The sequence below is a fragment of the Lissotriton vulgaris genome, chromosome 5, assembly GCF_964263255.1.
Source record: "Lissotriton vulgaris chromosome 5, aLisVul1.2, whole genome shotgun sequence".
Lineage (NCBI taxonomy): Eukaryota > Metazoa > Chordata > Amphibia > Caudata > Salamandridae > Lissotriton > Lissotriton vulgaris.
In genome coordinates, this window is record NC_141693.1 from 1930207189 (window position 1) to 1930233186 (window position 25998).

Here is a 25998-nt window from a genome sequence, read left to right on the forward strand (position 1 = left end):
TAAGGTATGCTGTACCATACATAAGAGTCTCAATGGTATGGGTCCGACATACCTGGCCACCAAATTTGTCCCCTATCAGCCCTCCCGCCCTCTTCGCTCGAGCGAACAAGGCCTTCTAGTAGTGCCTAGGGCAAGGAAGGCAAGACAGGGCAGTAAAGCTCTCTCAATAGCTGGACCGTCTCTTTGGAACAGCCTTCCTAACTCCTTAAGGCTTTGCACAGAATACCTTCCTTTTAGGAAGATGCTAAAGACCTTCCTTTTCAGCTCCTAGACAGCTCACGTTCTCCCGATCGCACTGTGGCAGATGTCAAAAGCGCGGAGATGCTCCCATGGGAGTCGATACCAGCGCTATACAAGCCAGTAAATAAATAAAATAAATAAAATAAATATTACTGACTCTTCTGCTAACATGTTATTCTCTACCAGTCTTCAGTCATTACATTCACCCTGTCCTTGCCAACCCCATAAGCTCACGCAGAAACCTTGACTTACTCCAACTTTTGTTGCTCAGCTTTACTCTGTAAAACAGAACACCAGTAGCAAAAGTGTAAATCTCTATTACTTCTATTCTTCACTGTCACAGTTCTTATTGTCAGTCTCTCAAAAATGCCAAGGAGGGTAATTTTAGGTCTCTTATTTCTTGTTAGCACTTTTCTCAACTAAACTGGCTTCTTACCCCTGTTCTCTGATCCACTGTTCCCAATCTAAACTAATCTAATCTTTCTGCAAACAATTTGCCTAGTTTCCAAAATCCTGATGATTCAGGTGATTGATGCTTCTTTATTCATGATGCCACTGAGCCTAAAGTTGTTAACATTATTTCTTGTGCTAATCCCACTGACTCATCTGCCAGCTGATCCTCTTCCTACTGTTCCTATTAATTCTGTCTACCCTCTGCAGTTATTTCATCATTTATGTTCTTTAATCTAACCCTTTCGTCTGTATCCAAGGTTAAATGCTGAGAAGGTCTGTTGAGTACCTTTCTAGATCGCCTGAGGAATGAGCAACTCCTCCAAGTTGCCACAGTGTGAGATGATGAGCGAGAGGTGACAAATGCCTACTTCAGAGTGTCACAGTTAGGAGGAAAATCTCACAAGGGGTAAAGACTTCTTTGGCATCTTGTAGTCTTTGACTGCTGATGAAAATAGAAGAATTCAGAAAGGGAGCTAGACTATGTCAAGAGATGAAGCCAAAAGAAAAATATTTAACCTGCTGCAAGCAAACATCTGTGACAATGATGGAAGCTAGTAGTGAAGATTGCGATGAAAAATATGGAAACGAAATGCAGTGTGTAGTATCTTCCTCTTATACAGCCTCCATCATACATCACTTTAAACAGGAGTTGACATCATAGGAAAGGATGCTGCAACATCTTGGATTAGGAAACTCAGACATCCTCCAATGCCAGACCACCATCTTGGAAAGGGCTGTTAATATGGTTTATGTCTGCCCTTTCCAAGACCTGATGGTATTCATTTGACTATAAGATAGGTTGGGTTTTTATAAAGAGCACTAAAACCAAAAGGTATCAAGGCGCTGGGCGGGACGAAAGAGAGACTAGCACAAACCAACTACGAGGCAAAGAGCCAGGTCTTTTGGATCTTCTTAAAGGGCTCGAGTGAGTTTGCTGTGGTGATAAAGGGAGGCCAAGTATTCCTAAGTCTAGCAGCCGTCACAGAAAATGAGCGGCCACCCCTCCCTGGACCTATGAAATGTAGGCGAGACATGTTTTTTCTGAGTAGAAGACCTCAAGGTTCTGCCTGGGATGTACCAATGGAACAAGGTTTTAAGATGTAATGATCCTGTACAATGCATGGCCTTGTACACCAAGTTCAGAGCCTTAATGGTGATGCGCTTCCTGATCGGAAGCCAATGCAACGCACGGATTCCTTCCCTAATGAACTGATGTTAAGAATAAGTCTTGCCGCAGCATTTTGCACCACCTGAAGCTTGTTCAAGGAGCCTTTGCTGACATTGAGGTATAATGCATTGCAATAGTCTAGCCGAAAGCAATGACTAGGGCAATGATGGTGGGCCAATGTAGATCCGAAGGAATGTATGGCAGCACTTTCTTAACCCCTCCGCTGCGGCGGCTATTCCGCCGCAGCGCTAAGGGGGTGGGGCACCCGCGCGGCGGCTCCATACTAGTGGCGGAACCACTCCGTCACGGCTCGCGGGCGAGCTGTGCTTGTGACGGAACGGTTCCGTCACGAACCCGCCCGCCCATCAAAGCATCAGCGCAGGTGCGAAATCAGCACCGCGCAGGCGCGGCGAGCGGGCCGTGACGGAACCGTTCCGTCACAAGCACAGCTCACCCGTGGCTTGTGACGGGGCAGTTCCGTCACAAGCATGGGAGGGGTTAAGAGTTTTTAGAATATGTAAACAAATACTAACTGTGCGGTTCATCTGGGCATCAAAAGACAGGCTCTCATCAAAAATGACTCCCAGATTTTTAGCCATTGTCACTTGCACAGTAAGAGGACTGCAGCTTTCGGGCCACCAGGCGGCAGACCAGAATGAGGACTGAGGGCCGAAAACCAATACTTCTGTTTTGTCGGTATTGATTTTAAGAGAGTTGCATTTCATCCAACTTATTATGCTGGTCATACATAGATTAAACCTTTGAGCAACCAACTGCAAATCATTAGAGATGGAGATTATGATTTGCATGTCATCGCATAGGAGAGGACCTGGAAACCAAAAGATCTCACCAATGAGGCCAAGGGGGTCACATAAAGATTGAAAAGAGTGGGGCTGAGGGAGGAGCCCTTGGGGACCCCACAAGGAAGACAGAAAGACTTGGCTTTGAACCCGCCGTAGCTGACGACATTGGTTCTGCCATGCATAAAAGAGTATAGAAGCTGCAAGGCCTACCCGGTGACACCTACATCCTGCAGTCGCTGAAACATGCGGACTGGGAAAAGGGTGTCAAACGCCGCCGAGAGGTCCAGCAGAATCAACACAGCTGATCCGCCACGGTCAACCTGCATGCGGATGCAATCCGAGTCTGCAACCACGGTGGATTCAGTGCTGTGACCTGCCCGAAAACCATTCTGAGAGCTGTCCAAGATGTCATGAGTTTCAATAAATTTCATAAGTTCGATATTGATGAATGTTTTCAGCATTTTGGCAGGGCGGGAGAAGGGAGATAGGCCTATCGTTCTTCAACTGTGAAGGGTTGGCATTGGGCTTCTTAAGGAGGAGTAAGACCGTGGCTTCCTTCCAGATGTTCGGATAATGCCCAGATAAAAAGAATATTATTAAAAACTTTGCACAGGAAATCAGCTATACGTTCAGGCGCAAGTCTAAGTGTGGAAACCCTGCAAGGATCAGTGGGGAACCAGATTTGAGGCCAAATAAGAGTTCCTTTATGCAAGTGACTGTGATAGCAGGAAACGATGCCAAGTTATGCATAGGAGGTAAGGGCGAGATCTGCGTCAGGCTCAGTTTCCTCAGAAGGGGAGAGCTCGTGAAAAATGTTCAAGATTTTCTCCTGAAAGTAAAGGGCTATATCATCACAAAAGTCTTGGGTAGGATTCAGGAGGGGTGCTCCTGGAAGTTCAGCAATTTCTTTGATGACTTTGAAGAGCATGCTGGATGGATTATCAGCTGCCTTAATCTTGTCAGTAAAATGTTGGGATTTTGCCTTGAAAATGGCGAGCTTATAGTCCTTCAGCATGGATCTCTGTTTCACTTTTTCCCGAAAACAAGGGTCTGCCTGCCACCTCCATTCTTGCTTTCAACAAAGTTGTCTAAGAGTCCTAAGCTCATCCAAGAACCACGGGGCTGAGGGTTTGACTCTATTAATGACACAACATTTGACTGGAGCAACAGTATCCAGTGCGTTGGTAATCCAATTACAGAACCCCTCTGCTGTTGTAGGATAAGCAGAAGGGCTACTGGCCGAGGCTGAAATAAAAGCAGCCTTCCAGTCCGTGGCCATGACCTTATACATTCTTCTACTTAATATGTTTTTGGGGTAAACTTGAAGTGACCATAGTGGGAGTAGGGAAAGTAACATTGAACTCAACCAGCCAGTGGTCAGCCCAGCTAAGAGGCTGGATAGCCTTGATCCTAAGATTACTGTGGTAGGCAAAGATGCCGTCCAGAGTGTGGCCGACCCTGTGGGTGGGAGATTGAGTAAGTTGTTTGAAGCCCATTCAGGTCATGAGGTTGAGAAGGTGTACAGAATCAATGTCCTGGTTACATTCAAGATGGACATTGAAATCCCCAAGAATTGTGTAGAGTGCCATGGTGGCAAAAGGTTCAAGAGTCCTGCCCCATGTCTCAAGAAAGGTGGCCCTGGACCCAGGTGGAGGATAAACCAAAAGGCCAGAGAATTTGTGTTTTTTCCAGATTTGATACCAAAAATGGCTGCTTCTAGAGGCGTGCCAGGGAAACCCTCCGGAGGGGTAAGAGTGCAGTTGAGAAAGTCCCTAGCCACCAGGGCTAGCCCACTGCCCATTCTGCTGGGTCGGTTATATCTGAGGATAGTATAGCCTGTTCCTTAGCCCAGGTCTCAGAGATAAAGAGGCAGTCAAAATTAAGCTTTGTAATAGTGAGGGGGATTTCCGTCTTATGCCTAATCATGGAGCGAGCGTTAATGAGTGCTCCCTTAAGAATTGAAGGTCTACTGTTACAGGGGAATCGTGTGTATGCATCTTAGCTCCTCCAAGCCCCTGAAGCCATTCTGAAGGACCCAAAAAGGAGGCCAGACCATTAATGGGGCAGAAATTGCACTCCCGGCAATGATCAGTCTCTCTTTTGCAAGATTAATATTAGGTACACACCTCCTGTGTAGGGATTTAGGCCCTAATTCAAGTAGGTGTGACCTAGAGTACAGAATATTTTGGAATTCGCTGAATTAATTAAACAGGCAGCATGCCTGGCCACGGGCGCCAGCCAGGCAAGGACGGGGGCAGATGTGCTTGCCTTTGGCGCACCTTCGGCTTGTTCGCTGTGCGCTCGGAGAAGCATCCGGCAAATATGCCCACTTCACCGGAACCAGAAGAGAGGCAGGAGTGGTGAAAAAGAACTAGACCGTCTACTGCAATAATGGCAGCCGACTCAGACAAGCAGAGGAAACCAGCAAGAAGACTCTTTTCGCTCAAACTGGAAGCCCCGCTATGGACCGAAGAGTCAAAGAAAATGGAGAAGAAAGGAGAGGAGTGCTCCCCAGAGGACTCCTGAAGGTAAGTGGAGTAAAAGGGCAAAGCTAAAAGAGCTAGGTGAGATCACAAGTAATGTTAAAAACAACAGTAAAAACAGGCAAGGGCAAGTGTTCAATAGAGCAGCAAAATAAATGTCAGGATAAAAACTTTAAAAATAGAACTAGCAGAGAGTAGCAGCAAAGCGTATCTTACTCCTTAGTGTCTTAGATGTCAAACCCAAGTTTGACATCTTTCACTGCGTGCATACTTCTGCCACACTCCTGGAGTCTCACGGAAATCCTCTCTACATCAGCACAAGAATAGAAGTGTTAAGGACACTCAGCAGTGATCTGAGCATGGCACCTGACAACGCGCTAATGGAGAGCACATGAAAAAGGATCCCACGTGGATTCTGGCAAGCTCTTGGCCTTATCTTTTCTTGGCGGAATCTGGTGCAAATGTAGCAATCTCTTATCTTGTCTTCTTCATTTAAATCAACAAAACTGTCATCACTTTCCAAAAATAAATCCTCTTTTGATCCTTCACTGTCTTCTAATGGTTGACTTATTTCTCTGCTTCTATATTGGTTTAAGATTCTCCAACATATTTTTCATTCTCAATTTATCAATTTTTTGGGGAGCATAATTTAGCTCCTATATTTCAGTCAAATTGCCGTACAGGTCCCTCAACCAAGGCGGCTTTGCTCACAGTTTCTAATTTTATTCTTCTCTCTTGTCATCAGTAACTTTTCCCAGTACTGGTAGTTTTGTATCTGCTTTTGACATAGTGAATCTTCTTTCTATCTGCTCTGTAGTCTGTAGGTAGTTCTAATTTTTTTCTTTCTTGGTTTTTCTCCTTTCTATCCTGGAATGATAATGTTCTAATACTGCTCTAGTGTAACATACTAATACTAATCTAATACTGCTATAGTGTACCATGCGGTGTTCCACAGGGCTCTTCATTAAGCCCAACGCTTTTTAATTTATATGTGGCCCCCCTTGCCGAAGTAATAAGAGAAAATGGCTTTACACCAATATCCTACGCCGACGATACACAAATCGTCATTTCTATAGGCAAAGACAATAAAGCAACAGCCAAGAAATTCCAACTATGCATGCTAAAAGTTAGCCAATGGATGCAACAAAATTGCCTCAAACTCAACGGAGAAAAGAGTGAGGTAATGATTCTGGGAGGTAATGCTGACATCTGGTCCCCGGAGTGGTGGTCTCCTGAACTGGGAACAAGACCAGAACCCTCAGAGAAGGCTAAAAACTTGGGATTCATGATTGACACCAAACTAACATACGAAGCCCAAGTGAACAAACTGGCCTCGTCTTTCTGGCTGATATTAAAAATGATAAGAAAAATACTCCCATATCTGCCTCAAGACACACGCAGAACGGTAGTGACAGCCCTGGCACTATCTCGATTGGACTACGGTAACGCATTATATGCGGGAGCCAGAGTAAAAATCATGGATAAAATGCAGCAACTCCAGAATGCAGCGGCACGACTGATACTGGAAATTCCAAAGTTTCAGCCTATTAGTCATAAACTAGAGACACTCCATTGGCTACCTGTGGCCAAAAGAGTCAAGTTCAAATCACTGTGCCTGACATACAAGGCACTGCAGGGCAAAGGCCCTCACTTCCTGAAAACACACCTGAAACATTACGAACCTTCAAGGCTTCTCAGGTCAGGTAAAAAAAAAACTGATATCGATACCCAAGTTTAAACGATCAAGCTGGGGAGGAAGAAGCTTCCTCGTTCACGCAGCACGGACATGGAACTTACTACCACTTGACGTAAAAAACAGCCCAACTCTGGAGATATTTAGAAAGAGAATCAAGACTTGGCTTTTCACCGCATAAATTTCACTAACTCCAGACCTGCACCGGAAACTGGACAATTCATAGCGCCAAGACACCTCCGGGCATTCGTGCGCTTTAGAAATGGACAAATCAAATCAATCAAATCAAATCAAACATAGAGTTTCTCAAGACTCTGTGCTCGGTTCATTTATTTGTATTATTTATACTATTCTATTCTATGATCTTGTTATTTCCCCTTATAGTTTCCATGCACAAACACTTCTAAGTAGATAATACTCAGGTTTACTTCTCATTCCCTAACTCTGCTGCTAGTTTTCATGTTGACCTTTGTCTGCTTATAAGATGTTGGATAGCAGATCATTCTCTCCCTCTAAATTCTACAGTATTAGAAATAATTTTCTCTCCTGCAACACATTTTTATCTCTGCACCTCCATCTACTTCTGTTACTTGTTTTTCTAGCGTTACTACTAAGAGTGCTCATAATCTTGGTATAGTAGAATGGCCTACCAGTTATTAGAAACACATTTCTTTATTTTTTGAACAATGTTTAAAATAAACCAGCCAGATACTTGTGTTCCACGAATCAAAGTCTCTTGGTCTGCACTTGGCCTCCCTGTGCTGGTTCTTGTTTCAGGTTACTTCTTTGGACCTACAATTTGAAAATAACCAACCAGTTTGGTTGAGATTCTCCAAATTTGACTGTGGTTAATTCACATTTGAAGGATCATTTGCTGGACCTGACCTTACGTTGAATATAATGCTTCCTAATAGTTGTTTTATCTTGTGTAGGTTTTCACATTCTTTTTCTCCTGTTTCTCATTTTTACTTTGTACTGAAAATGTGTTATAGCAGTGCTTTGGATAAAATATATAAATGTAAATACAGGAATACATAAATAACCATTACCCAGCACGTGTGGACCATTGGTCAATGTGCCATGGCCGGGTGCTCGGTCCCTGTCGCCTTCCCTATTGTAAAGCTCCGGGGACATGGAACCTACCCTAACACCCACCATGTATGAGTGAGCTTAGTCGGTCATGTACGAGGCTATTGTGACGTTCACTTGGGCTGAGCCCCAAAGTTTGGCCGGATCTTTGGACTTCCCCAAAACCATGCACGTATTGAGTGGATCATTTGTATGGTGGTTGTTGATTCCACCACAGTAGAACCCATTTGTAGGTTCAATTGACCTTGCTTTAAGAATGTTGAGTCGCCATGTGTTTGGTTATAGTAGAGTTCCATATGATTTTTTTTCTGCATGCGGTTTTGGTTCAGAAAGCATCCACAACTCTAGGCAGGTGTGCCTGGTGGGTCATGCGCTTCATAGATATGGCTTTCCCTAGGGTTGAGTCACATAAAATTGTGTCTTCTGCCTTCCTTAAGACCCTTGTATGGTCATTTGTGATATGCTCGTGCTTACGCTGCAGGTACCGTTGTGTTAGTGTGAGTGAAGGGTCCGGTGTGAGAACCTAAGTGGGTATTGGTTGCCATTTATTATCTTGAACACTACAATCTGAAAGAAACCCCTAAGTCTGTTGAGCATTGACTTGCTGTTATGTTATGTTATTAACATTTTTAGAGCCCGAAAAAATACCCTGAGGTGTCTAGGCGCAACACATAGGGAGCATTTAACAAGTCCTAAGTTGAGGCTAAAGTTGGGGGGTTTCTAGAGCAGATTAGTGGTGATGGTCTTCAAAGTAAGACGTTGATCTAAGGAAGGATAGGGAAGGGAGCTCGATAAAGGAAAAAGCCACCTTTTTATTTTTTCTGAACGAGAGTAAGTTTGAGATTGATCTGATAGAAGAAGGGAGTGCATTCCATTCTTTGACGCTGAGCAACTAAGGATAAAATAAGGGTGATGTACTGTACATTGGTACACACAGCACCTGATCCCAGGGAGGTGCAGCCCATTGTGTTCATCAATAGTGAATGGCCCCAAAACTCTTACATATTGATAGACGTAGACATTTCATGGAACTGCCTAAATCCATAGGCATTTAGATGTGGACATTTGAACTGCGCGGAAAACTGTAGACATTTGTGAATGTAGAAATTTTCTAGAACTGCCAAAAAGCCTTAGAAATTAACAGATATGAATATTTCAGGATACTACCACAAGGCTTTACATACTAGTAGATGTAGTCATTCAATGAAACTTCTCCAAATCTATGTTCATTAGTAGGTGCGTGCATTAAATGGAGTTGCTCCACATCCTTAAATACTAATAGATGTGGGCCAAGCCTTTAGACTTCAGTGGGAGTGGACGTTTCAAGGAAATGCCCCAAACCCCAAGACATCAGTAGGACAGGAGGGTTGATGGAACTGCTAGGAGACAGCCTGAGATGTCACTGACACGTGGTGTTGTTTGGGTGTTGCATGGCACCTATTTGGTGTAACAGTGCTGGTGTTGCCATATTTTGGTGTTTGCATCTCACAGTTCCCACATCTTCCCAGATCTTTATGTCTCAGTGTTGCAGTCTCCTATGCTGAGTCCATGACTTGTTTCGTCTCCACGCTCATGTCATGCGTTTTCTGGTCTTAAATCTGAGTTCCTGTCTTCAACATCTAATAGTTCTGTGTGGCAAATGTGTATCCCTGTCTCCTAGACCCAACGTATCTGTCTCTCAGAGACCTGTTTTCTTGACTTCTAGGCCCAGTGTCTCAGTCTCCCAGCCCTAGTGTCTTTCTCTGGCAGACTCAGTGATCCTGGGCCTCTGGCATAAAGAGGCCGGTCTCAGTGCAGTGGTTTGAATTCCACTGCAAGCAGCTTCATCCTTTTGGGTGCAAGGGATTCTCAAAAATACCTTGCAGTGAAAAGGGGCTTTTTGATAGGGTTCCCCATAAATATGGAAGCTATGGAAATATTGAGGACAAAATATCAAGACTGTGATATTGAAAGGTAAGTAGGTATATATTTTCTATACCTAACTCCATATATATGTACCTTGATGATATATATATCTTCAAGGTGTGTAGATTTTAGGAACAGTAAATCTATACTTCCCTTACATGCACTTACCTTTTGTTACTTTAGACCTCAACATTTTGTCCACAATATTCTAATATGACAATATCTCCATGTTCGAAGTTCAGTAATGCAATCCTTTTCGCTCTGAGTTGTAACCACTCGCCTTGCAACTCATTACGACTAGTCATGAACACTTTGAAATGAGATATGCAAGAGAGAGTCCATCTCCACACTGTGAATGTGGCATACTGGAGATCAAATACCAGTCTGTGGGATACCTGCATGCAATGCTCAATGTCAGCAGCCTGCAGAAACACATATACACTGGTAAATATTAACAGCTTACATTTAGTGAAAGGGTACCACCAGTCCTCAGTAGATGTTAACCCTTCAGAATTTAGAATTCTGGAATTGGTTAATGTACACTTGTGCATACCACTCAAAGGAGGGGCACACTTTTACTGACCTTATTCCCCTTTGGCTTGCAAAGGCTCACACTATGCGCACTGTGACTTATGAATTGCAATGTACACTTTTGCACATGGTAAATTGAAGTTTCCATTTGCAAAGTCAGTGGCACTGGCCTTCCAACTATTCCCAGTATCACTCAACTCAGTGACCTTGACGCATATTTCCCATTGCCCGGTCACTCGTACTCGGTGAACCCGTCTCATGTTCCCTGCTTCCAGCCTCCTGGACTCAGTGACCCTGACAGATATCACATATTCTTGGATCCCATGTTGACACCTGTTATGTGCTGTTATGTTGATTTGTATAGCGCACTAATCACCCGAGAGGGTGTTCAGGCGAGGGGCTATCATAGCCTCTGTCACCGGGGTGAAGACTGATGGATATTTATTTTGCTGCATGGCTTTACATGATAGTTTTACCAACCATGTCTCTTTCCATCCTTACACAGTCACAACCACTGTAATAATAATAATCCACATTTGTAAAGCGCAAACAATCACCCGTAAGGGTCTCCAGGCGCTGGGGGCCATCGTAAAGATTAAGCAAGCTATTGCCTAGAGTCACATGGAGCTGAGCTAATCTACCGCCGGCGCCGGGGATCGAACCGTGATCCCCAGATTGCAGCGTCAGTCGCCCTGGCCGTGGCACCCACACTCTGCCACTGTGAGCCTGGGGAGACACCCACTCCCACAAAGATCACCCACCCAAAAGCATTCAGTACACAATTATGTGCATTTGTTCACGTAACAGAGTGCACAAAACGAGCTTCATCAGTGCCTCAGGATTGTTCCTAGTGCATCGCAGAGCTTTGTCAAAGCATACCCTCAGGCACAGCAGGACATGCAATGATGCACACTTTACATACCCAGATCATGCGTAGGGCGTTGGCCCACAAACATCAAGAGGCCGCCTGCCAGATATGTATGACCTTTGCAGCCCCTGTCCAGTGTAAGGAAACCCTGTACTAGGGTTGGGCTGTCAGTTAAAACAATGCCATGGTCACTCTCATAAACTCCAAGCTTCTCTATGCAAAAAGCCTGTACCTCGGTGCACCTATTTCGTCATACGCAAAATACAACTAATCCAAAATGCTGCCAAGAAGTTCCTTCTCAGCCTTCCCCCAATAAAAAATGCACCACTCCAGTCCTGCAGTCGCTCCACTGGCTTCCTATAGCCAAAAGGGCAATGTGCAGGGCTCTGTGAGTTGTCTACAGAGCCTCGCGAGGAAAATGACGGCTATATCTCTGAGTTACATTCAAACAGTATAAACAAATCACCACAAATCATCATACCACCTTACTATAACAAATCCGTAGGAGGCAGTACGAGCCGCCAAGCTCTGGTAGTCGCTACCAGCTAAGATTCAAAGCATTCATGAACATATACACTTCAGAAACAGTTGCAAACATGGGTATTTCCAAAATAACCACATCCTTCCACAACCCTGCGATTGAGAAGGGAGAAAGATGATTGCACTTTCAAGTTCAATCTACAGTTTACTACCCACAGGTATGTACCAACCCACCCACATCACTTTCTATATCCAGGTAAGCTAAGAAAGGCTGACCAATGGTTAACCTGGGCATTATAGAGTATTTTAAATTCATATATAACTCTTCTGACCCACACTAATACTAATGCCATAACACCCAGCGGTCAGCAGCCAAGTACAGCTGAATCAGTTTACACTCAAATAAGACATATACGATACTGGTCTTGTCCATCATCCAGTACTTTACCAGTCAGTAATCCAGCCATCAGCAGCTGAACAGGCTGGAATAACTGAAGAGACCTGTCACCCACTGCAAAGGGCTGTTATCTAGTCCCCATTGCAGGTCCCAACAAGCTGCACACTATGACCAAATCGTTACATCTAACAATGACATTTAGACATGAAATGATAGGAACAATGTACTCTCCGCAGGTACCCTTTGCAATTTATTTCCAACTATGCCTGCTCAGGACCAAAACAAAAATAGTAAAGAAAATATCAGGTTGGACAACCCAGTGCATCAACTAAGTGGTCAATTATTATAACAAAGCCCATAAGTGGACGGCCAGATCTGTTCAAAGCTGCCAGCCAACTGAAAACCGCAAACTACGCGTTTGTCACTCACACTGCTAAGTGCTGTGTCCCGTAACACAATCACCGCATCTCAGTGGTCATCATGCACGACATGGAAACACTTCCCACATAGAATCAAACCATACACTCATAGGTATAGTGTGCTGCCCATGCACGCAAGAGCTTCATCTCCCCACGTAGGGGTATAAGCACAATGTAAATTCTGCAATACAACATTTAAAGCCATGCACTGGGGCTGGACTACAAGCAAAGCTTAGCTGTTCAAGTGAAGACTTGAATGGAGCTCACCAGTTGCACCGGAGCATGACCGCGAGCAAAGCCTTGCACTGGAGGATGACCGCGGGCAAAGCCTTGCACCGGAGCATGACTGCGCGCAAAGCCTTGCACCGGAGCATAACCTCAAGCAAAGCCTTGCACCGGAGCATGACTGCGGGCAAAGCCTTGCACCGGAGCATGACCGCGGGCAAAGCCTTGCACCGGAGCATGACTGCGGGCAAAGCCTTGCACCGGAGCATGACCGCGGGCAAAGCTTTGCAATGGAGCATGACCTCAAGCAAAGCCTTGCACCGGAGCATGACCGGGAGCAAAGCCTTGCACCGGAGCATGGCTGCGGGCAAAGCCTTGCACTGAAGCATGACCGGGAGCAAAGCCTTGCACCGGAGCATGACCTCAAGCAAAGCCTTTCACCGGAGCATGACCGCGGGCAAAGTCTTGCACCAGAGCATGACCTTAAGCAAAGCCTTGCCCTGGAGCATGACCGGGAGCAAAGCCTTGCACCGGAGCATGGCTGCGGGCAAAGCCTTGCACTGAGGCATGACCGGGAGCAAAGCCTTGCACCGGAGCATAACCTCAAGCAAAGCCTGGCACCGGAGCATGACCTCAAGCAAAGCCTTGCACCGGAGCATGACCGCGGGCAAAGCCTTGCACCAGAGCATGACCTCAAGCAAAGCCTTGCACCGGAGCATGACCGCGGGCAAATCCTTGCACCGGAGCATGGCTGCGGGCAAAGCCTTGCACTGAAGCCTGACCGGGAGCAAAGCCTTGACTGGAGGAGCATGACCATGAGCAAAGCCTTGCACCGGAGCATGACCGCGAGCAAAGCCTTGCACCGGAGTATGACAGCAAGCAAAGACTTGCAGCAGAAAGCAAAGCCATGCACCATAGTATGGCAGCAGGCAAAGCCTTGCACCGAAGCATGACCACGAGCAAAGCCTTGCACTGGAGGAGCATGACCGCGAGCAAAGCCTTGCACCGGAGCATGACCGCGAGCAAAGCCTTGCACCGGAGTATGATAGCAAGCAAAGCCTTGCAGCGGAATATGACCGCAAGCAAAGCCTTGCACCGGAGCATGACCGCGAGCAAAGCCTTGCACCGGAGTATGATAGCAAGCAAAGCCTTGCACCGGAAAGTGACTGCAGGCAAAGCCTTGCACCGGAGCATGACCGTGGGCAAAGCCTTGCACTGGAGCATGACCTCGAGCAAAGCCTTCCACCGGAGTATGGCGGCAGGCAAAGCCTTGTACCGCAGTATGACCGTAAGCAAAGCCTTGCACCGGAGTATGACTGTAAGCAAAACCTGGCACCGGAGTACGGCTGCAGGAAAAGCCTTGCACCAGAGTATGACCGCAGGCAAAGCCTTGCACCATAGTATGACCGTAGGCAAAGCCTTTCTCCGGAATATGATTCTTGAAATGTGGTCTTTGTGTAAGAAAAGAGATGCATTGAGGCAGGACTAGAAGTAAATCACTGAAGAACTGCAGGTAAAGCTTTGAACTTATGGAAGACTACAGTCAGTGTCAATGACTAGAGTGGGACTACACATTGAACAGCTATAAGTAGGTTTATGCCCCCAGAATGGAACATAAGTAAACCATGCACACCCTTAGGACCTGGAATCTATGCACTAGGGGTTGGCTACAAGGGTGGAGATATGATAGGGGAGAGGATGTGGCCTAACGGCTAGAGTGGTCACACTCAGAGCTGGGGCACCGGGTTCGAGTCTCGACAGGGATGCTCAACATACTGTGATTCAGGGCAAATCACTCAATTTCCCTGTGCCTAACAAAAATGGATGTGTCCATCTGTAACGTAACTGGTGCTCATGTAAAGCGATCTGATACCTTCGGGTCTAGTTTGCTCTATATAAAACTGCAAAACAAATAAGGGCATGGCTGAAAGTAACAACTGCAGTGAGGCAGAACAAGTGAGGTATTGCACTGGGACAGAACAACAAGTAACTTAATGCACTTTGGCAGGACGCCAAGTAAAATGATTCAGTATGGATAGACTACACCTGAAGTTATGCACCTGGGCTGGACTACAAATAAAGCAGTGCAGTGGAGCTGGACACCAAGTAAAGCCATGCACTTGGACTGGCCCACATGTAAATCTACATACTGGGGATGTACTGCAAATAAAGCTACGTTCTGGGGCAGGACTACAAGTAAAGCCATGCACTGGGGCTGGACTACAAGTAAAGCCATGCACTGGGGCTGGAACAGAAGTAAAGCCATGCACTGGGGCTGGCCTACAAGTACAACCATGCACTGGGGCTGTCCTACAAGTAAAGCCATGCACTGGGGCTGGAACAGAAGTAAAGCCATGTACTGGGGCTGGCCTACAAGTACAGCCAAGCACTGGGGCTGGACAACAGGTAAAGTCATGTACTGGGGCTGGACTACAAGTAAAGCTGCGCACTGGGGCTGGACAGCAGGTAAAGCATGCACTTGGACTGGTCTACAAGTAAAGCCAGGCACTGAGACTGGCCCACATGTAAAGCTACATACTGGGGATGTACTGCAAATAAAGCTACGTTCTGGGGCTGAACTACTAGTAAAGCCATGCACTGGAACTAGCCTGCAAGTACAGCCATGCACTGGGGCTGGACTACAAGTAAAGCCATGCACTGGGGCTGGAGCAGAAGTAAAGCCATGCACTGGGGATGGCCTACAAGTAAAGCCATGCACTGGGGCTGGCCTACAAGTAAAGCCAAGCACTGGGGCTGGACTGCAATTAAAGATGTGCACTGGGGCTGGACTACAGGTAAAGACATGCACTTGGACTGGTCTACAAGTACAGCCATGCACTAGGTCTGGAACAGAAGTAAAGCCATGCACTGGGGCTGGACTGCAAATAAAGCTGTGCACTGGAGCTGGACAACAGATAAATCCATGCACTGGGGCTGGACTACAAGGAAAAAAGGGGGTGGTGATGGACGGAGCATCTGAATCAATCAAACACTCACATGGTCAGACTGATTTGCATATAGCCATGTCTGAACTGCGGTGGCAGAGTGGGCTAAAGAACGGTGATGGATTAAACCCAGATCTTTTGACTGGGTGTGAATGTTTGATTGATTCAGATGCTCCGTCCATCACCACCCCCCTTTTTACCGCTTTTGGCCGCCACAAGTGTGGCAGGGTATGCTCAGACGTAAGTCCCTTGCTCACTTTGCCACTGGATTCAAGCAAGCCGGGCTGAAGACGGCTGGAATGCCAGAAACCGGTCCTCAGAAGCTTGTTTCCGGTCCAGGGAAGACATGGCTTGGAAGTTCGGGCTGGACTGTTCCCATGAGGCACAGGGTCAGACTGATTTGCATATAGCCAAGTCTGAACTGGGGTGGCAGAGTGGGCTAAAGAACGGTGATGGATTAAACCCAGATCTTTTGACTGGGTGTGAGTGTTTGATTGATTCAGATGCTCCGTCCATCACCACCCCCCTTTTTACCGCTTTTGGCCGCCACAAGTGTGGCAGGGTATGCTCAGACGTAAGTCCCTTGCTCACTTTGCCACTGGATTCAAGCAAGCCGGGCTGAAGACGGCTGGAATGCCAGAAACCGGTCCTCGGAAGCTTGTTTCCGGTCCAGGGAAGACATGGCTTGGCAGTTCGGGCTGGACTGTTCCCATGAGGCACAGGGTCAGACTGATTTGCATATAGCCATGTCTGAGCTGGGGTGGCAGAGTGAGCTAAAGAACGGTGATGGATTAAACCCAGATATTTTGACTGGGTGTGAGTGTTTGATTGATTCAGATGCTCCGTCCATCACCACCCCCCTTTTTACCGCTTTTGGCCGCCATAAGTGTGGCAGGGTATGCTCAGACGTGAGTCCCTTGCTCACTTTGCCACTGGATTCAGGCAAGCCGGGCTGAAGACGGCTGGAATGCCAGAAACCGGTCCTCGGAAGCTTGTTTCCGGTCCAGGGAAGACATGGCTTGGCAGTTCAGGCTGGACTGTTCCCATGAGGCACAGGGTCAGACTGATTTGCATATAGCCATGTCTGAACTGGGGTGGGAGAGTGGGCTAAAGAACGGTGATGGATTAAACCCAGATCTTTTGACTGGGTGTGAGTGTTTGATTGATTCAGATGCTCCGTCCATCACCACCCCCCTGTTTACCGGACTACAAGTAAAGCCATGCACTGGGGCTGGACTACAAGTAAAGCCATGCACTGGGGCTGGAATACAAGTTAAGCCATGCACTGGGGCTGGACTACAAGTAAAGCCATGCACTAGAGCTGGACAACAAGTTAAGCCATGCACTGGGGCTGGACAACAAGTACAGCTGTCCACTGGGGTTGGACTAAAAGTAAAGCTGTGTACTGGGGATGAATTGCAGGTTCAAGCTATGTGCAAGCTACGTACTGGGGCTGAACTACAAGTAAAGCCACGCACTGGGGCTGGACTACAAACAAATCCATGCACTGGAGCGGGACTACGAGTAAATCCATGCACTGGAGCTGGACTACAAGTAAAGCTGTGCATTGGAGATGAACTACAGGTAAAGCCACGCACTGGGGCTGGACTACAAGTAAAGCCTTCCACTGGGGCTGGAATAAAAGTAAAGCCATGCACTGGGGCTGGACTACAAGTAAAGCCTTGCACTTTGGCTAGAATAGAAGTAAAGCCATGCACTGGTGCTGGACTACAAGTAAAGCCATGCACTGGGGCTGGACTTCAAGTAAAGCCTTGCAGTGGGGCTGTAATAGAAGTAAAGCCATGCACTTGGGCTGGACTACAATTGAAGCCATGCACTAGAGCTGAACTACAAGTAAAGCCATGCACTGGGGCTGGACTACAAGTAAAGCCATGCACTGGGGCTGGACTACAAGTAAAGCCATGCACTGGGGTTGGGATACAAGTAAAGCCTTGTACTGCGGCTGTAATGGAAGTAAAGCTGTGCGCTGGGGCTGGACTACAAGTAAAGCCATGCACTGGGGCAGGACTACAAGTAAAGCCATGCACTAGGGCTGGACTACAAGTAAAATCTTCCACTGGGGCTGGAATAGAAGTAAAGCCGTGCACTGGGGGGGCTGAACTACAAGTAAAGCCATGCACTGGGGCTGGCCTACAAGTAAAGCTACATACTGGGGCTGAACTACAAGTAAAACAACGCACTGGGGCTGGACTACAAGTAAAGCCTTGCACTGTGTCTGGAATAGAAGTAAAGCTGTGCATTTGGGCTAGGCTACAAGTAAAGCATTGCACTGGGGCTGTATTAGAAGTAAAGCCATGCACTAGGGCTGGACTACAAGTACAGCCATGCACCGAGGCTGGACTACAAGTAAAGCCTTCCACTGAGGCTGGAATAAAAGTAAAGCCATGCACTGGGGCTGGACTACAAGTAAAGCCTTGCACTGCGGCTGTACTACAAGTAAAGCCTTGCACTGCAACTGTAATGGAAGTAAAGCTGTGCACTGAGGCTGGACTACAAGTAAAGCCATGCACTGGGGCTGGACTACAAGTAAAGCCATGCACTGGGGCTGGACTTCAAGTAAAGCCTTGCAGTGGGGCTGTAATAGAAGTAAAGCCATGCACTGGGGCTGGACTACAAGTTAAGCCTTGTACTGCGGCTGTAATGGAAGTAAAGCTGTGCACTGGGGCTTGACTACAAGTGTGCCACAAGTGCTTAATTTGAGCCGGTGGCTTCAGGTACTCAGCACCTGCACTTAATCATCAACACTTGTGCTTTTCATGAGCACCATTTAAGGACACCTTAATTTAAGGGGAGAGTACGTGATTTGCCCAGAATCATAGGAAGTTGAGCCAACTGCGAGACTCGAACCTGGTTCCCCAGCTCCAAAGTATGCAGCTTTGGCCTTTACTCCACACCACATCCTCTACTCACTTCCATGGTTAGCAGTTGATTCTGTTTTAGGTGGTGCTAACAGGAGAAATGGGCTGGTGCAAGCAGCCTTCTGAGGAGAGCCCCACACTTATTTTTTTGTGTGAGTAGGAGTCCTGCGAAGCGGACGTGTCTGGGTGGTTGGTGGAAGATATGACTTCATGTAGGTGGGTTGTGAGGATGTAGTGCCTTGAATGTGTGTGTCAGAGGAGTTTGACATTACTTGTTGTGTATCAGGAGGCAGTGGAGCTCCCTGAGGTAAGATGTGAGCCCTGTTTGAGGTTGAGGATGAGTCTGGTTGCCTGGCAACAACTAGAGATGCTGCCACCTAGCAATGGGTCTGGAAACTCCTGTCAGAGCTTGTAAACAATCAAGGTCACGTGTCACCCCTACTGCTGTTGGACACCCTTATGTACTCCTGTACTTATGCTCTGAGGCGCTGCACACATACCTCAGCTTTCGGCTTCCGGCCAGAGGGTGTGAACTGAAACAATATCCCTGCGGTAGGTCTTCCCACCTTCCAAACCAGGGGCCACTTCCAGAGAGCCCGGCCCCCTGGCCCCATGACGAAGTGTAGGATGGGGTCCTTCCGGGCACTTCGCAGCGTTCGGGGGGCAGCGGGGACGCTGTGCTGATCCTGTGGGGGGTCCAGGCCTCTCCTCATCATCCACCAGTGGAAAACAAAGCGGGTCTTCCCCAGTTGCAGTGACCCCCAGGGTGTCCGGCTGCGTGGGCAGAATCCACCGCTCAAGATAGTGCCAAACGCCTGCTGAGCGTTGCCCCAGAGTCCTGCCGTGGCCACCTCGACCCTGCACTCCTGTCTCAGCCTGGCACCCCTGGCCTCATTCACTGCCCAGCGGCAGTGGCCTCGGAAGGCCCCGGGGGCTGTGTCGTGCCTGCGTGGCCTTTTCTCTATCACGCCCTTGGCTTGGAGCACTCGACGCGGGCACCGGGCGACGGCGGCCCTGGCAGAGGTGGAGGGCACAGAAGCCATTGGCACGGCTGCACACTCCGAGAAAGGGGCCGGCTGGACTCGGGGCTGCGCTTCCCAAGGATGGACCGTGTTCCCGGAGGAGAGCTGGGCACGATGCGCGCGTCCCCTCTGGATAGGATGGTGGCAGCCGGGGCCCCTCGCTGAAAAGAGAGCTCGGACCTCTCCAAGTGCATGCTGGGGGGGGAGTTGGAAGGACCAGGCGTCACCTTTCCAGTTGAATGATGACAGTCAGAAACTCCACCCTAAAAGGAGAGCCCGCGCCTCTCACACTGACTGGCATGTCCTTGGGTGGTGGGATCGGATGGGGAGGGCACTATCCAACCCTCCCCCCACTCAAAGTAGTGGTGACAGCCTCAGTGCTAACGGAGGGCCCAGCACTCTCCAAGCGCACGTGGGGGAGGGCCGAGGAAGCAGCATTCTTGACGGACAGCCAAGGCCGGCTGGCTGCGGGCCAGCAGCGGCGCATGCCAGGCGCATGGACCCTGCTTGCTGGGCCCAGCTGCTGACCGGCCCCAGCCGGCTCGGGCAAACTCCCCGAACCCGGCCCGAAATAGACCAGGCGGCAGCCTCGCCAGCCTGCGCTGCCGAGGACATCACGGCCGGAGCTTTCAACATAGACGCTGGAAGCAGGAGCACGGGGTGCTGCAGCAGCACCCCCAAAATAACCATGCTGAAGTCAGAAGGTGAATGAGCCATAAAGATCTATCTTGTCACATTTGCTGTGTTTTCAAAGAGAGTCAAAATCTCAAGCTGTCTTCTGACAAACTGCTGCTTATTCTTTTAACATGGGGGTCGGTGTTTACTTTGCCTTTGAATTCAAAATTTGAGGATTTTGTAAAGTGAACCATCTGACAATCTTACTGAGGTACAGGGAGTGTGAAAGGAAAGGCTATAATATATTATTTTTTTCTAACACTACAACATTTAAATGCCTGTAAATAAGCTGTACAAATGTTTCAAACTAAATCAGCAGTTAGGAAAGGAGAAATGAAGCAATTTGTTTTGTAATTTGAAGTGTAATGGGAACAAAAATTTCAACATACCAAAACAAAGAAAGGCACTCACTTAGTAATGTGCAAATGATAAATATTCGCAGAAATCCAGTATCCACACATTATCATTTGTGAGCTACACAGTAAACCTGAATGCCGGTGTGAATTCTGTGGCTAGTTCAACGGAAAATGTGCTGTCTGCAAATGGCAGTGTGCTTTCACTGCATGTTTTAATAATATATTTGCAACAGTGCATAATGCTAAATACCACACCTTTATCACTCTGCTGCTGGATGGGCATGGCTCATTAGCTATATTTTGTGAAATGCTTGGATTTTCACTGCCTCATGACTTCAGTGATGTAACATGGATGGCAGCACCCCCACTCTGAAAATTGCTTCAGCACCACTGCAGTTCATTCATTTACTGTTGCATCTCACATCGCGCTCTCGCAGCCAGGCTCCACAATGCCGGTATATGAGAAACCGCCCTCAACTGGATCTGATCCTTTCTCTGCGGCAGAACCCAGAGGGTCAGACCCCCACCCTTCTGTAGTGTAGTTCCTATTTTCCCTATAGGCCCTGCGCATTGGAATAACATAAACAGCAGTGTAGACGTAGAAGTGCGGTCTTCCAGGTCTCTACTGACTATGCTAAACTTAATTGGGTTTGTACCAACTAGCTCAGAGGTCACTGGAAACTTTCTTGACTGAATAGGAAGTGATCAGCTTCCCTGGTACAGACAAGAAGGGATTCAGTTTTCCAACAACCGCATAAACATGACAACTTTGCTCCTTAGAATAAGAGTCAATCTCTAGAGTCGTGTGAAACAATAGACAGCTATTTCACTGAGTCAGTTGTGCAGATTACTTTCACCAGGATGCAGAGAATAGAGAGACGGGCGTTTTCAATAAAAGGTATTATTTATTGAACAGTCTTTCTTCTCATGCAAGAGAAATGAATTGCCACAATTGCAAGACTTGTTATTATAAAAAGTGCGTACAGTAAGAGGAGGATTGCGAAATAATACTGTAAAAGCATTGATATGGTTTCTTAGCCATACAATGGTTAAAATGAATAAAATATATACATTCATATATACATTTGACTAACGTACTCAACTGGTGCTTCTAACTACGCCTACCCCAGTGTACCTGGCCTAAGCCTAATACTTGGGAGGGAGTAAGTAAGTGGCAGTTTAGTTAAGTTGGTTTTGCCAAAGGTTTGCTTCAAGAATTCTCTCTAAGGGTTTAGTCAACACCATACCTCTGGAATAGAATGTTGGAGGGCTGGTATCTCCTTTCAGGACTCGATATTCCAGTCACCCGCAAGGGTAGGCTGGAAACGCCGGAGCTGGATATTCTCGGCAGGAGAAAAGACAGCGTCTTTTTCAGCGCGTCAAGGAGGAGGAGGGGCAGCGTCCGTGGGTTTCTCGCATCTGCTGGGCTCTGCAAGGGACAGCTGTTCTGCTCCTGTATTCACCACACCATCACACTTGCTTAAGGCAACGTTGGTAATATTTATACCTGAAAGGTGCCTTGTTTGACGTACGTTTTTGGACATAAGACGTCAATAAAGATGTCACTCGGAACTGGTCGTTCTTACAGTGCTCATTAGAGTTCTATTACTAATAAAAACAAAGCAAGCGGGGCTTTCCCAGGTTGCTGGGGGTTTTATCTTGTTGAAGAACTCGGAGTGTAATCTAGGAATCTAAGATAGTGGCTTCTGCGGTGTCATCTACTGTTATGAGCTGCAGAGGCGAGGTTCTGAAATATGGCTCTGATCGTTTATGCCAGAGACAAGTTTCTGAAATATGTCTCTGATCGTTTATGCCATTATAGGGGTATGGATGGATTATAGCCGTATTGGGGCATAAGGTCACAATATTGATCGGGGTCCTAGAATAGAACATGACACCCACTCCACGAATTTATGTCCATCAAATTACTAAAAACTAAAGCAATAAGATGCACGTGTAACATTACCCACCCCAAAATACATATTGCATTTGAAATGGTGTATTTGAAATACATGAAAGTATAGGTACTGTACGTCTTTAAGCATAGAAATCATTAAAAAATTATAGCATATATAAACAGTTGAACGATTTTGCGAAAAAAGAATTACACATGAAATATCTCTTTATACAGAAAAGAAGGGCGAGATTATTTCGTCACATAAAATGCATTTGCTGTAAAATGTGCTAGAGGCTGAGTGAAAGTTATTTTGTCTCTAGATGTACTAAAAATAGAAGTTCTGTTCTTTATGAATAGTTCTACTTTAAGCAAAGGTATTTGTGCCAGGAAGAAAGGTAAATATTTTGAAAAAATGTTCAAATAAAAAAAATGTTCATGGTGAACGGGGGAATAGAGTTCCAAACGCTTTTTAGTAGTTTTTGTTGATCAAAACTGAAGGCCAAATTCAGAGTTCATGAGAACGCTGTGCGCCGGAATGTAATTCCAAAATTCATTGTTTCTGTTCAGGGGAGAACATCATATCAGACAGGCTCTCTAAGAATTGGTCTACAAAATCAGGTGATAGTTCGACCAAGTTCGATAATGCTGTAACTTGACAGGTGTGAGAATGATTGCTATCATCGATGTTTGGATCAGCAATGCTCACAGAAGGTTTTACCTGGGTGATGTTGCTTTTATTTCTCGCTCCACTGTCGCCACCTAGTCGTAGCACAGGAGTCTCAACGAATGCCGTCATCAGGATTGGTAGCCGCTGGGGACAACACAATGCATGAGTGTGGACTTGGGTGACGGGCGGACCGGAATAACAGGCGGGGAGGCCGGATATAGTGAGCTATTTCAGAGGTTTATTCAACTGTTATGCACAAAGTCAGAATGGAGGTAAGGTTGCAGGGTGGGCTTCTGGTGGGTTGTATAGGGCGGGTTGGCTCGGCTGATGATCAGGCTCGGTGGGGTCGTTGTGGATCAGGTCTGCTCCTCCGGTGTTCGTACTCGTCTCCACGGTAGGATACTGGGACTCCTCGAAGGCTTGGAAAAGGAGAGAAGCTTAAGGGCTTTAGTCCGAGCAAATAGTACTTCGGAACACTTCCACCTACACCAGGGAGTGAGGGTGTATGAAACTGCCCGTGAGGGAGGGACGGTAAGGGAAGGTGGAAAAGGTAAGTAAGAGAGGGGAGGGAAGAGGGGGTGCCAGGTGCTGGGGACGGTGCTCGGTCTCTTTACAGTGCGTGACAAAAAGGGTAAATGCACAGTGCCTGGGTGCTCGTGTATACTACGCTATATACAACTATATACAGGAAGGGGCACTGAGAAAGGGTGACGTGTACTCACGTGCCCCGCCGCAACTCTCGTCCAAGTTGCGGCCGCTCTCCAGCCACCTCCTGAGGACACCACCAGTCTTCCGTCCAGACGTCCTCCTCCTCGTCCTCGCTTCGGTCTTGCCGCTCTGCTCCGCTCACTGTCGGTGGTTCTTCGCTTTCCGCTGTCTCCTGCCACGAGTCGGTTGCTCGGAACGCCTCTCCTTCCTTCCCGAGGGTTTTTCTACCTTCCGGGTTGTTGTCTGTTCCACCACTTCCGGGGTCAGAGGCGGCTGTTTCCGGGTCGTCAGGGGTTGTCCCACTTCCACTTCCGGGGTCGCTGGAGAGTGCTTCCGGTCCTCCAGGCTCGGTTGTCGGTTCCTGCAGGGGAAGAAAAGGAGAAGGAGTCCTGGGTGACCGGGACGTTAAGTGACCGGGCGCGGGGGACAGGACCCCCGCGCTCGGACATCGCTGCAAGGAGGTATGTGCTGCCTCCGCTCCACAATGAGCCATTACAGGACTTAGCAAAGTATCGATATCCATTGGTACTGCTGATGGAAGTGCAAGACAGGTGTCCAACACACATTTTTCTCCGCATAGCATACATCGAAGCACAGGTAAGATGCAGGTCTGCCATATAGGTCTGAATGAAAGAAACCAGGTCATGTTCAGATCTCTCAGCCTGGCCAATCCAAGGACTCTAGGTATGCGGTCCCGGTAGCGTATTGCTAGGACCGTTTCTTCCATCCTTGCCGGAGTCATGTCTGTGTATTGGCTTGCCATATCGGAGCAGGAGGGTCAAAATAAAATGCCTGCTACAAGTCCCAAAATTAGGGGTATGCCGCCAAAGACTGAATGGACAAAATTAGGAATAATTCCTAGGATTGCTTTGAATGGTGTTAACAGTCCCGAAAAATTCGTCTTAAATACGCCTGAGATACCTACGGCATCTGACATATTTAGAATTTGGCTAAGCATTTCTGTGAAATGTACGGGGCAATTTGTTGGTAAAAGGTCATGTATCTCCGAAGCTGTCCTTGCAATTTGGAGATCATACGTCTCTTTTGATGACGTGATGGGCACTGTTGTCTGTAAAAGCACAGACTTCATTCTGCTTAAAGTATCAAGTCGTATAGAAGAGACATTCAAACAAGGCCAAATGGGAGTCTCGGAGTCTCCAGGGCCGTTTGGAAGCAATGCTTGCATACAGCAAGTGACCATGGAAGTTACGCTTACGAGATATGCTTTCCCTGGCAGCAGGCCACAACAGCTGTGATCCGTTATTAGAATGTAACTCCCGTTAGCAAGTTGCTTAAAGAAAGGCTCTATCTGCGTTGCAGGTGTGACATGTTGGTGGCATGAAAGGTTGTTTGAAGTTCCTTCACAGGCCCTGTGTAAATTAATACCCTGGCACAAAAGTATACTGCTTAGTGAATGTTTGCAATTTTCACCACTAAGAAATACATTTTTGTTGTTGTCACTATAGCATGTGTGTGTATATGGTAATTTCCATGCTGACTTAATGTACCCTTTACTCAATCGTTCATACTGGCCAGTCGGTATATACTCAAGGCAATTTTTAAATCGGAAAGTTGTTATCGGAATAGTGATAATCCCGTGTATTATCCATTCAATGACAGGTCTTTCTGACATTGTCAATGGTAATCTCTCAAGTTTTTCGATGCTCAGGATTGTATAGTCTGCTCCTTTCTGTGCCAAGCTGATTTGTTTATCAGTAAGGTTAAAGGTGGAAAACAATGACGTTGTGTTGATTAAACGCCATGGCACATAGCCTGAACGAAGATTTTGCAGCGTCCAACCTAGCTGTACAATAGAACGCAATTGCGAGTGGCCATGCTGTAACATTAGCAAGTCTTTGTCTATTATATCGATGGCAGATGATACAATACTGTCCAGTAAATATATTCTGGAGGACAGAGTCATTAACCCATTGTCCACAACAGAAAGTGATTTTTCCAAATTAATACGATCAATTTCTCGTATTTTTTCAGCTGTTTTAATTTGCATTACTTTCCATGCCTCGTTGTAAGCCGCATATACACTTGCCGCTATGAAACGTTTTTGACGCTGTTTGCGTGGTCCCATAATGAAATC

The 25998-nt window shown here is 47.0% G+C and overlaps 1 protein-coding gene across 1 annotated transcript in view; it reads right to left on the bottom strand.

Annotated features, from left to right (window-relative positions):
• Positions 1 to 19817, bottom strand: part of LOC147717762 (uncharacterized) — a 29404-nt gene extending 9587 nt beyond the window's left edge. Inside the window, exon 1 of the mRNA XM_086924552.1 lies at positions 19079 to 19817. Coding sequence (XP_086780678.1) covers positions 19079 to 19621 — 543 coding nt within the window. The 5' untranslated portion in view covers positions 19622 to 19817. The remainder of the gene's footprint in view (positions 1 to 19078) is intronic.
• Between the last annotated feature and the right edge of the window lie 6181 nt (positions 19818 to 25998).